General features: G+C 43.3%; 1 protein-coding gene and 1 pseudogene across 6 annotated transcripts in view; one reads left to right on the plus strand and one right to left on the minus strand.

The window, feature by feature from the left end:
* ASCC1 (activating signal cointegrator 1 complex subunit 1) overlaps positions 1 to 12,505 on the minus strand; it is a 106,111-nt gene that overhangs the window by 47,062 nt on the left and 46,544 nt on the right. For all 6 annotated transcript variants that reach the window (XM_051823793.3, XM_008269983.5, XM_008269984.5 and 3 more), the window contains exon 7: positions 6,119 to 6,238. In XM_051823793.3, coding sequence (XP_051679753.1) covers positions 6,119 to 6,238 — 120 coding nt within the window. The remainder of the gene's footprint in view (positions 1 to 6,118; positions 6,239 to 12,505) is intronic.
* Positions 5,689 to 5,973, plus strand: LOC149122021 (large ribosomal subunit protein eL42-like; annotated as a pseudogene).

A 12,505-nucleotide genomic window follows, 5' to 3' on the forward strand; every position in this document is an offset into this window, starting at 1 on the left:
CTTTCACAAAGGAGGCATTCAATTAGTTCTTAAATTCAATTCAATTAAGAGGTGACTACGTCCTCTATATACTGAAGATGTGGGGGATGATTTGCACATCTTTTTGAAATAACGAAATAACACAAACATGGCTCTTCTGTGAGGAGGAATGAACAAAAGAGAAAACAGAGTAGTAAGAGAGATGAAGATTACTCAGAAACCTTCCAGGCTGATCAGTGGACATTTCACCTTTTAACTTACAAAGCCTTGAGAACAGGAAGTACACTAAATGTGTAAGGGCTAGATTTGTGAAACAAAGGATGTATTACCCTTTCATTAGTGTGGGGACAAACGACTTCTGAGAACTGCCTCCAAGGCATCAAGTTTCTACAACTTTTTTTTCCTTCTAATCTTAAACCCTTCATTCCCTGTACCTGAAGACCAGCAAAACCAAGGGTAATGACTTTATCATCCTTCCCCAGTGACCATTCTTTTATCTCTCTGGAACCACCAAAAATAGGCAGCTTACAAGAACACAGCAAATCAAAACTGTGAAGTCTGTGCCATATGCACATTAAGACAGAAATAAAGCCCTAGATTAGGAAACATTCCCAAATCTATTTAATGAAGCACTATAATCCCATGTAATATTCCATAAAGCTTCACATTAACTGCATGTCTGCAAACAAGGATGGATTTTAGTTTTATAACAGTAAATTTAACTTCCATAGTTGCATAATGACAATCCTTTTATACAGATGTTGAAATAATTAGAGATAAAACGATCTTACCACGCAAACGTAAGTGTTGACCAAAACTTGGTTACAATTTACTGGGAAACTATGCAATCTGAAATGTTAAAAATCAACTCATGGGGCCAGTGCTGTGGCACAGAGGGTAAAGCCACCACCTGCAGTGCTAGCATTTCATATGGGCGCCAGTTCAAGTCCCAGTTGCTCCACTCCTGATCCAGCTCTCTGCTGTAGCCTGGGAGAGCAGAAGATAGGCCAAGTCCTGTACTTGCATGTGAGACCCAGAAGAAGCTCCTGGCTTCTGGCTTCAGACTGGCCCAGCTCCAGCCATTGCAGCCATTTGGGGAGTGAACCAGCGGATCTAAGACCTCTTTGTCTCTCTCTGCATTTGCCCCTGTTAACTCTGCCTTTTGAATAAATAATTCTTTAAAATCAACTCATATTCAGTCCAGAGTTCTCATAGTGTAGCCTATGGACCTCTGAAGGTCCCTAAAACTCTTTCAGGGGGGTCCATGAGGTAAAAACTATAATATATATCAGTAATATAACATTATTTGTTTTTTGGGCTTTTTTAAAATTTTGACAAGTAGAGTTATAGACAGAGAGAGACAGAGAGAAAGGTCTTCCTTCCATTGGTTCACCCCTCAAATGGCCGCCACTGCGCAGATCCGAAGCCAGGAGCCAGGTGCTTCCTCTTGGTCTCCCATGCGGGTGCAGGGCCCAAGCACTTGGACTACCCTCCACTGCCTTCCCGGGCCACGGCAGAGAGCTGGACTGGAAGAGGAGCAGCCGGGACCAGAATCCGGGGTACCGGCGCCACAGGCGGAGGATTAGCCAAGTGAGCCACAGCGCCAGCCCCTTTTGTGCTTATTTTCATTTATTTGACGACCAGAGAGACATACAAAACAAGCAGAGCCCTCATCTACTGGTTCACTCCCCAAGTGCCAACAATGGCCAGGACTGGGCCAGGCTGATGCCAGTGCTGGGAACTCAATCCAGGCCTCCCATGTGGTTGGCAGGGACCCAATTACTTGAGTCATCACTGCTGCCTCCCAGTGTTTGCATTAGCAAGAAGCTGGAATCAGGAGTCAGGGTCTAGACTTGAACCCAGGTACTCTCAATATGGAATGCAGTTGTCTGTTAGGCCAAACATCTGCCCCTATTATATGCCTTTTTCACTGGCATGACAATTGTCTGATGGTACAAAGGCAATGGTGGGTAAAATTGCTGGCACTTTAGCGATAAATGGTACTATTAGTAATATGTTCTTCATTATACATTCAAGGGGTTTTTTCAAGGTAGTTTAGTTTCCTTTATCCTTGTTGAAGCAATAAAGATGATAAATTTTATTAACTCTCAGCCCCTGTGCACACATCTTTTTAATATTCTGTGTGATGAAATTGGCAGCATGTGTAGCACACTTGGCCTGTATACCTCAACAGATGGCTGGCTGGAAGCAGAAACACTTGTTAGTGTCCTGCACTGTGTGCTCAACTAGTCTTAGTCCATGGTACACAACATTTTTACTTGAAAGAACAACTGACAGACAAATTATAGTTATTCAGACTTAGCTATCTGGCAGACATTTTTTCAAAAAAGAACTTCAAGGAAAACAATTCAGTATTTTTCGCCTGGAACAAAACATGAGCTTTAAAGTGAAAACTGGAATTGCGGAAAACGCATCTGCCACCGTGAGCATGACAGCTTCCCAATGCTTAAAGATTTTAATGAAACTGGTTGTGATAGTAACACATATTTTTACAAATGTATTTATCTGAAAAGCAGAGAAAGACAGATGGGCAAAGATCCCCCCATCTGCTGGTTTAATCCCCAAATGCCCCCAGCAGCCAGGGTTAGACCAGGCTGAAACCAAGACCCAGGAACTCAATCTGGGTCTGCCCTGTGGGTGGCAGAGACCCAGTCACCTCAGCCCTTACCTGCCTCCTCCCAGGAGGAAGCAGGAAGGTGAAATCAGAAGCAGAGCCAAGACGCGAACCCAGGCACTCCAATATGGTATGTGGGCATCCCACACAGCATCTTAACTGTCAGGCATAATGCTTGCCCCAATACATATTTTTAATACTGCATAATTAAAGTGTCAACATTTGGAAGATCTGTGTAACCCAGTTATCCAACATGTTCTAAATGACTACTGTTATAAAACTGGATAGGTAAAAAAATAGTCAAAATGCAACACAGAGCAGTGGATTTTCCGTTATGTAACAGAGTACAAAATGTTCGTTGATAGGGTCTCAGATTCCACAATGCAACAACCTATAAGAAACTCAGACTTCCCAATGTATAAATGAGTAGGAAATACACACAAATCTGGAAAGGTCATTAAACGTACTCCTCACTTTTCCAATGGCGTATCTGTGTGAGGCTGAATTTTCTCACACACTTCGATCAAAACAACATATCACAAAAGGCTGAGTAACGCAGCACACAGGGGAGCCCAGTCGTCTTCTACTAAAGAGATTTGCAAAAAGGTAAAACCATGCCTTCCCCCTCACTAAATGTTTTTGATTTGGAAAATACAGTGATTTTTCATGAACAGTGTGGTAGTTATATACATCAGAAATGAACGTATGCCTATTATCTCAATTCATAAATATTAAATACCTCAGTTTTAATTCTAATAAGGTAAATATTGATAGACTTAACCCCCAAAACAAAAGTTCTTTAGGGTTCTCAATACCTTTTTTTTTTTAATTTTTTGCCAGGCAGAGTTAGACAGTGAGAGAGAGAGAGAGTTATAGACAGTGAGAGACAGAGAGAAAGGTCTTCCTTCCATTAGTTCACTCCCTAATGGTCGCCACGGCTAGCGCTACACCGACCCGAAACCAGGGGCTGGGTACTTCCTCCCAGTCTCCCATGCGCGTGCAGGGACCCAAGCACTTGGGCCATCTTCCACTGCCCTCCCGGGCCACAGCGCCCCAACCAGGACTAGAAACTGGGGTGCCAGCACCACAGGTGGAGGATCAGTGAAGTGAGCCACGACGCCAGCCTAGGGTTCTCAATACTCTTAAGAATTTACTTATTTTTAATATTTTTACTTTTAAAAGACAGAGAGACAGAGAGGCTTGCACTGTGGCACAAGTAAGTTAAACCTCCACTTGCAACACGAGCACCCCATATTAGAGCACTGGTCCGAGTTCCAGCTGCTATACTTCAGATCCAGCTCCCTGTTAATGCACCAGGGAAAGCAGTAGAAGATGGTCCAAGTGCTTGAGCCCCTACCACCCATGTGAGAGACCCAAATGGAGTTCCAGGCACCAAACTTCAGCCAGCCTGAGCTTGATTGTTGAAGCCATTTGGGGAGTAAATCAGTGGATAGATCTCGATCTCTCTCTCTCTCTCTCTCTCTCTCTGAAGCTCTGCCTTTCTACTTAATTAATTACATGGACAGAGACACACAGACAACAAGACATCTTTTGTCCACTGGTTCACTCCCCAAATGCCTGCAATACCCAGGAGTGGACCAGATGGCAAAAACTCAATCAGGTCTATGTTGATGCCAGTGACTCAACTACTTGAGGCATCCTCTGTTCTCTGCCAGGGTGCACGTCAATATGAAGCTAGAATCTGAAGTGGAGCCAAGACTAGAACCCAGGCACTCCAATTCAGGATGTGGGCATCTCATGCGACATCTTAACGACTATACCAAATACAACCCTCACTTTTTAAGAATTTTAAAGAAAAGTCACATTCAAATTGGGTTTTTCTGCTCATCAAAGTACTTTAAGAAAAGATTTATGAATTTGTTTATTTGAAAGGCAAAATGACAGAGAGAGGGAGGGAGACAGAGAGAGAGAGAGAGAGAGAGAGAGAGAGAGAGAGAGAAAGAGAGATCTTCCACCTGCTGGTTAAATCCCCAAATGACTGTACCAGCTAGGACTGGGCCAGGCCAAAGCCAGAAGCCGTCCTGGCTCCCACTTGGGCCATCGTATCACTGCCTTCCCAGGTGCATTAACAGGAAGCTGGATTGGAAGCAGAGCAGCCAGAACTCAAACCAGTTCTCCAATATGCACTCCAATATGAGAGCCAGAGTTCCAAGCAGCAGCTTAACCTGCTGTGCCACAATGCCGCCCTCTCCACAGTATCTGAGTCTACTAATAAATGGAATCAACACTGGAAATGACTGTGGGTGCCTAAGCCAGACTCAGACACAGGCTGAACTGCAGACTGAGAATGCCCAGAAGGCATCGAGGTATGGTAATACCAACGATCAAAAACAGCAAATAGTTTTTGATGTTCTGATGATGTTAATATGTACCAAGCACTGCTCCCAGCACTTCATGTGAATTAATTTAATCTTAATAATCTTCTGAAGTTGTTAAAGCTTTTACTGCCATTTTGTTTGAAACTCCCATCCAAAAATGTCATCCTTCCTGCCTCTTATTTGCCTGGAAAACACAAAGGAAGAACTGAGTTCCACAAAAACTCGACAGCTGCTGTCAATACCCACTATCCAAGGGACAGATGTTTGGCACAGCAGCTATGCCTGCATCCCATAACGGGTACCTGATTTGAGTCCTGGCTCCTCTCTTCTGGTCCAGCCTCCTGGAAGGCAGCAGGTGATGGCTCAGGTGCTGGGGTCCCTGCCACTCATGTGGGAGACCTGGATGGACTTCTGGACCTTTAGCTCTGGCCTGACCTAGCCCTGGCTGTTGCAGGCATTTGGGCAGCGAACCAACAGGTGGCAGTGCACTTTCTCTTTCTCTCTCTGCCTTTCAAATAAAGTGGAAATAAACTTGTAAAAATTTTAAAAAGAATATCTACTATCCAAGTAATTCAATAGTTATCAAACTAAAAATGTGATACTTTTTCCCACAAGAAATTCCTCTGCATGATATTACTTACTATCAAAAAAAGATGATAAAACAAACAATTGACACTCTTTATAATATTAAGAGCCCAAAGAAAAGGAATCAAATGAACTGAGCTTTCCACGCTGATGGTGAACATTCCTAAAACCTGTCTGTAGGCAAACACCAACCCCATAAAGTGACACAGTGTAAGAGGAAAGATTCTCTGTACGCCCAGGGAAAGTGGCATTGTGACAGGAGGCAGAATGGTGATGGTGGGCAGACTAAGCCGATTTTCCAGAAAAAGATTAAATCTAGAAAGATGATTGCACTCAGGTTTGAGTGTGTTGAGCCCAACTGCAGATCTAAGAGAACACTGGCTGCCAAGTAAACATTTCTAACTTGGAAGAGATAAGAAGAGAAAGGGCAAGTGACTCAGTTTTAAGCTTCATCTTGTGTTTTATTATGAAGACAATAGAATCTAAAGGTTACTATTCACTTCCCCAGAAAAAAGAATGAACTTCCAGGATGTTTTCAGCCACCTCCCAATTGGAACAAAGCAGCATTCCAGAACCGTACCTGCTGGAGCCATCTTTCATATGGACTTTGGCGTAAAGAACGTCCACCATGCCAGGATCATCGTTCATGTATTCTATCCCTGCCATCTCCACTTCCAGGGGCTTGCCCCCAGAAATGTCACTGCAAAGGAAAAGCAAGATTTTTTAGCTTCTTAAGCTAAGGGGGTTATTACATTTTGAATATGGTTAACATACAAAGTCAAATATTACATAATGAAATGGTTGTGGTTTTTTCTTACCACATTATCCGTCCTTCTAATTTCAAAATGAATAAAGGTTGGATGCACATAAACTGGCAAACACCAGAGGTGTTTCCATCATCCCACTCTACTTACCCCAATACCCGTTCATGCGTTCTAATGAAAAGGCCAAGGGATGATGACAAAGACCCTTACTGTGCTGGCTCATCTCCCAGGGCCATTCTTTCTTCATCAATTTGACAAGTTGCAAACAGCATTTCACTTACATAACAACACTACACTTGTATACTGATATCACATGCGTAACAGCAATCTGGCAGTATTTATAAAAAGCCGTCAAGAATGGAAACCCTTTGCCCAAGCAACTTCATTTTTGGAGCCCATCCTAAGGAAACAATTACAAATTGAACTACATAACCAACCATATCTGATGAAGCAAAGCTCTTCTTTACAAAGGAATTCCAACTAACAAATGCAGAAGGAATAACAAAATTAGAATATCCCATTTTGCAACTCCTGATAAAATAAGGGATCTAGACAAAGAACACCAGTGGTGGCCAAAACTTGGGCAAAAGGCAGTGGACAACATAAAGAAACCACTATAAAGGGGTGGGGAGTTCTCTAAACAATGGAACATGATGGTCAAACCTGAAACCAATGATAAGCACACAAAAAAGAAACAAGCAGATACTATGTGCATCTTGACACAGTTCACTAATACAGACATAGCTATGAGAAATAATTTGTGCATAGGGTTTTGACTGAGACATTGTTTAGAGTAACACAAGACTAGCAACAAAATCCAATAACATGAGACTGCTTAGATAAATTACATTCTATGAGCAACAAATAAAACACACATGTGAGTATGGGAGCTTTTTAGGCACTGATTTGGGGCAATTACATATTTAAGTTTAAGATTTATTATTTGAGAGGCAGAGTTACAGAGAGGGAGAGAGAGTTATCTTCCATTTGCTAGTTCATTCCCCAAATGGCCACAATGACCACGGCTGTGCCATGCTGAAGCCAGGAGCCCAGAGTATCGTTCCAGTCTCCCACATGGGTGCAGGAACCCAAGCACTTGGACCATTCTCCTTTGCTTTCCCAGGTGAATTAGCAGGGAGTTAGATCAGAAGTGGAGCCACTGGGACATGAACAGGTACCCCTATGGGATGCTGGTGTTGCAAGTGGCAGCTTAACCCACTATGCCACTACACCAGCCCCTATTTAAGTTTTTTAAAAGATACATAATGGAGGGGCTGGTGCTGTGGCACAGTGGGTTAGTGCCCTGGCCTGAAGTGCCGGCATCCCACATGGGTGCCAGTTTGAGACCCAGCTGCTCTACTTCCAAGTCAGCTCTCTGCTATGGCCTGGGAAAGCAGTACAAGATGGCCCAAGACCTTGGGCCTCTGCACCTGCGTGGGAGACCCGGAAGAAGCTCCTGGCTCCTGGCTTCAGATCAGTGCAAGCTCCAGCCATTGTGGCCAATTGCGGAGTGAACCATCACATGGAAGACCTCTCTCTCTCTCTCTGCCTCTCCTCTCTCTCTCTCTGTGTACTCTGACTTTCAAATAAATAAATAAATCCTTAAAAAAAAAAGATATACAATGGAGGCTAGCATTATAACACAGTGCGTTAAGTTGCTACTTGTGATGCTGGTATCTCATATCAGAATTCCAGTTCAAGTTCCGGCTGCTCTGTTTCCCATCCAGCTCCCTGCTAATATACCTGGAAAAGAGGGCCCAAGTACTCCCACACATGTGGGAGACGTGGATGGAGTTCCAGGCTCCTGGCTTCAGCCTGGCCCAGCACTAGCAATTACAGCCATTTGGAGAGTGAACCAGCAGATTAAAGATCTCTTTCTCTCTCTGTAACTATGCCTTTCAAATAAATTAAGTTTAAAAAAAAAAGTGCATAAGATTGTGTATATGCAGTACAAAAGATGACAGTAAGAATATATATATATATAAATATTCTGTAGACACATATTTGTCCATATACAAAATCTCAGGAAGGACACTACTTGTCTCTAAAGAGGAAAGCAGCAATCAGCAGGATCGCAGTGAGAAGGAAACTCTTCACTGCATATTCCTTGCTGCTTTAAAATTTTGAACCACGTAGGGGTTGGAGTTGCTGTGTAAGGGGTTGAGCCACCGCCTGCGATGCTGGCACTCCATATGGTCACCAGTTCGAATCCCAGCTGCTCCACCTCAAATCCATTTCCCTGACAATGTGCCTCAGAAAGCAGTGGAAGATGTCCCAAGGACTTGGGCCCCTGCACCCATCTGGGAGATCCAGATGAAGTTCCTAGTTCCTGGCTCCTTTCTTTAGCTTGGCCCAGCCCTGGCATTGTGACCATTTGGGGAGTGAACAAGCAGGTGGACAATCTCTCTCCCTTTCTCTCTGTAACTCAGTCTTTCAAATAAATCTTTAAAAAAACATTTTTTACATGTAGATATTTCATCAAAATGTTAAAATAAAAATATGAAAAAGAAGTCAAACACAAAAGTTAATTATTCTATTTATAGGGTGTTAAAGAATAAGTAAAACTAGTTTATTGCAAAACAGTGTTTTTTCCTGGGAGAAGTGAATTTACTGGAAAATGGCATGGGGAAGATGGCAGTGTTCTACATCTCAATTTGGGTAGGGTATATGGTATATATACATTTGTCAAAATTTATCAGCTACCCTTAAGATGTATGCATTTTACTACAATTACACCCCAAAGAACAAAGGTACATACAGGCACACAAAGGTTTATACTCCAAGGTATTATGATATACTGTTTACATATATTTGTATGTATACAGTACATTTATCCATATACATATTTATATGCACTTATACATATACAATTATCCTTTTTTTTTTATTTGACAGGTAGAGTTATAGACAGTGAGAGAGAGAGAGAGAGAAAGGTCTACCTTCCGTTGGTCCACTCCTCAAATGGCCTCTACGGCCGGCGCTGCGCTGATCCAAAGCCAGGAGCCAGGTCCTTCCTCCTGGTCTCCCATGCGGCTGCAGGGGCCCAAACACTTGGGCCATTCTCTACTGCCCTCCCAGGCCACAGCAGAGAGCTAGACCGGAAGAGGAGCAACCGGGACTAGAACCCAGCGTCCATATTGGATGCTGGCCCTGCAGGCGGAAGATTAACCAAGAGAGCCATAGCACCGGCCCCAATTATCTTTTTTTTCAATTGAAGAGCATCAGAGAGAGAGAGATTTCCCATTTGCTGATTCACTCCCCAGGGGCACATAACGGCCAGAGCGGGGCCAGACCAAAGCCAGGAGCCGGGAACTCAATCCAAGTCTCTCAGGTGAATGGCTGGGATCCACCTACTTGAGCCATTACTACTGCCTACCAGGGTCTGCATCTGTAGTAAGCCAGAACCAAGACAAAACCAGGCACTCCAATACAGCATGCAGGTGTTCTAACCACTCAGCCAAATGCATGCCCCAATAGTAACCATCTTTAAAGGGTAAGATTACAAGTAATACTTTATTTATAAGTTTTGACTCTTCTAAAATTAACATGTATTAATTGTAGGTTAAGTAAAACCCTACCATCCTGTTTTCTTCCCAGACTTCTTACACGGACTTCTACTTCAACCATAAAAGGCCTTGTTGTGCTAAGCCAAAACCCAGCTAAAACTCAACTCTGCACATGCCTTCTGCAAGCCCCTTGAGGCAAGACATTCTCTCCATCTTACCCCCCTATGTCTCCAGCACTTGGCACAATGCCTTATATTAAATGGGTGGTATACTCTAAAGGGGAAGGTTGTTCTAGAGAATTGTGAGATCGATGTGATAACACATAGATTGTCACTGGAAAGAAAAATGTGATACGGAATCAAAGACAAAGCATTTTAGGACTCATCAAAGGTGAATTCCTGGGGCCTGCGTTGTAGTGCAGCAGGTTAAGCAGCCACCTGCAACGCCAGCATCCCATGTGAGCGCCAATTCCGGTCCTGGCTGCTCTGCTTCTGATCCAGCTCCCTGCTAATGCACCTGGGAAAGCAACAGAAGACAGCCCAAGTGTTTGGGCCCCTGCCACCCACATGGGAGACCCAGATGGAGTTCTTAGCTCCTAGCTTTCAGCCTGACCCAGCCCTGGCTGCAACAACCATTTGGGGAGTGAAACAGCTAATGAAAGATCTCTCTTTCTCACTCGCTTGCTTTTTTCTCTCTCTTCTGTGATTACAAGTAAATAAGTAAATAAATCTAAAAATACACAAATAAATCTAAAAATAAATAAATAAATAAATGAAACAGGATGCCAAGCCTGCTTTGTAAGAAGAAACAGAAACTCTTTCAGCCCACTGCTAAGACTTCCAATAGAGAGATGAAAGGGCAGGAGAGGGGTCTACCTGATACTGCTCTTTGTCTTAGTGGCCAAAGTATTCCACTCGCAACACAGTGAGCATACCTGCCAACTGAGTGACACCTGAGGCAGTAACTGGACACTCTCCTTTGTTCACAGGTATGTTCTCTCCTGTTCTTCTCTCCCTTCTAGTCCCTCTTACACTTCTCATTTGGTGCAACCTTGGATCTACTGGGCATGCTCTGGCAGTGAGGTGACACTGGAGCCACACCGGTGGGGTGTATCTGTCAGAGCACACACTCGGAGCCACTGTGCTGTCTGTGCCCTGCATCTCACAAAGAAAAGTCACAAGGGACACATTTAGAGCTTCAGAATTTACTCAACACTGAATAATTCATTCAAACTCTATTGAGCTACATAGCCTTTAGCCAAAGAGTTGAAATGAAAATCCTGTTTCTGATCAGATAGTATTCTCTAAATCCAAGAACAAACTTCCAAACTTAAAACATTCCCTACCCACTTCTTTATAACATCTATATAGCACCACAGTTTTAATCAAATAAAGCCACATTCATTTTAAGACTTGAATTTTAAAAGGCATCAAATTAAGCTATAGCACATTATATACAGGTCTACTCATTTTTCTTGTTTTTCTTTTCTGATTTTAATTTTGGATCTTTAGTCCATAAAAGGCTCAGGTTAGGGGCAGGCATTTAGTGCAGCAATTAAGACAAAGCAGGTGTGGCACAGTGGGTTAAGCTACCACTCCCATCCAACACTGGAGTGCTGGTTTGCGTTCTGGTTACTCCACTTTCGATCCAGCTCCCTGCTAATGTGCCTGGGAAAGCAGGTGGAAGATGACTCAAGTGCTTGGGACCCTACCCCGATATGGGAGATCAGGATGGAGTTCAGGGCTTCTGGCTTTAGCAAATGTTGTAGTCATTTGGGGAGTGAACTAGCTGATGGGAGAGGTCTCTCTCCCTCTCCTGTCATTCTGCCTTTCAAATAAATAAATCTTTAAAAAATAAAATAAAAAAATTTAAAAAGACACCCTTTAGGTCTCCTGCATCCCATAACAGAAGGCCTGGGTTCTAGTCTTGGTTCTGCTTTGGATTCCAGCTTCCTGCCGATGCACACCCTGGCAAGCAGCAGATAAGAGTTCAAATACTTGGGTCCCTGCCATCCAAGTGGGAGACCCTGACTTGAGTCCCTGAGTCCTGGCTTCACCCTGGCCCTGGCAGGTATCCTGCAGATATTTGGGGAGTGAACCAGTAGATGGACAATCTCTCTCTCTCTCTGCCTTTCAAATAAATAAAAATAAGCTTCTTTGAAAAAACATAATTACTTACCAATGCAATTAAAATTTTTAAGGGTTCATATTAGAAATGCCATTTTTCACTGACATTCTTTCTAAGTATAAGAAATGCAAAGGCTGAGATCAAAGAGCAAGAAGGAATAAAAAAAAAAGTTAGATGATAAAATTCATGCACCTGGGCTTCAACAAAGGTACTTTCCTTCCACTTCGGAGAAGCCGCTTCCTTTAGGGAAACAAGGCACCTCTAACCTGAGCAAACACCCAGCTCTGAGCCTCATCCTCCCTCTCCGCAGCGCATCAGTTCTGCACGACACGCTCTTCAGATGGTGCATGGGGGGGGGGGGGGGTTGGATAAGAGGGCAGGGAGGCTCACTTCATTTTATTCGCTGGTTTCAAATCTTTCCAGCTTTCTGAAAAGAGCATCTTCAAACAAATTTTTGCACGCACTGCAGATTTTTGGCAGGGTAACTTTGTCCTATTTCAAAAGCTTTGCTGAATTTGAAAAACTACAATTACTATTTTCATCCTGTCATGTCAAAAATTCTTGGGGACT

Source organism: Oryctolagus cuniculus, chromosome 15 (genome assembly GCF_051225735.1).
Source record: "Oryctolagus cuniculus isolate XC-2025 breed Fujian yellow rabbit chromosome 15, ASM5122573v1, whole genome shotgun sequence".
In the NCBI taxonomy this organism is placed as follows: Eukaryota; Metazoa; Chordata; class Mammalia; order Lagomorpha; family Leporidae; genus Oryctolagus; species Oryctolagus cuniculus.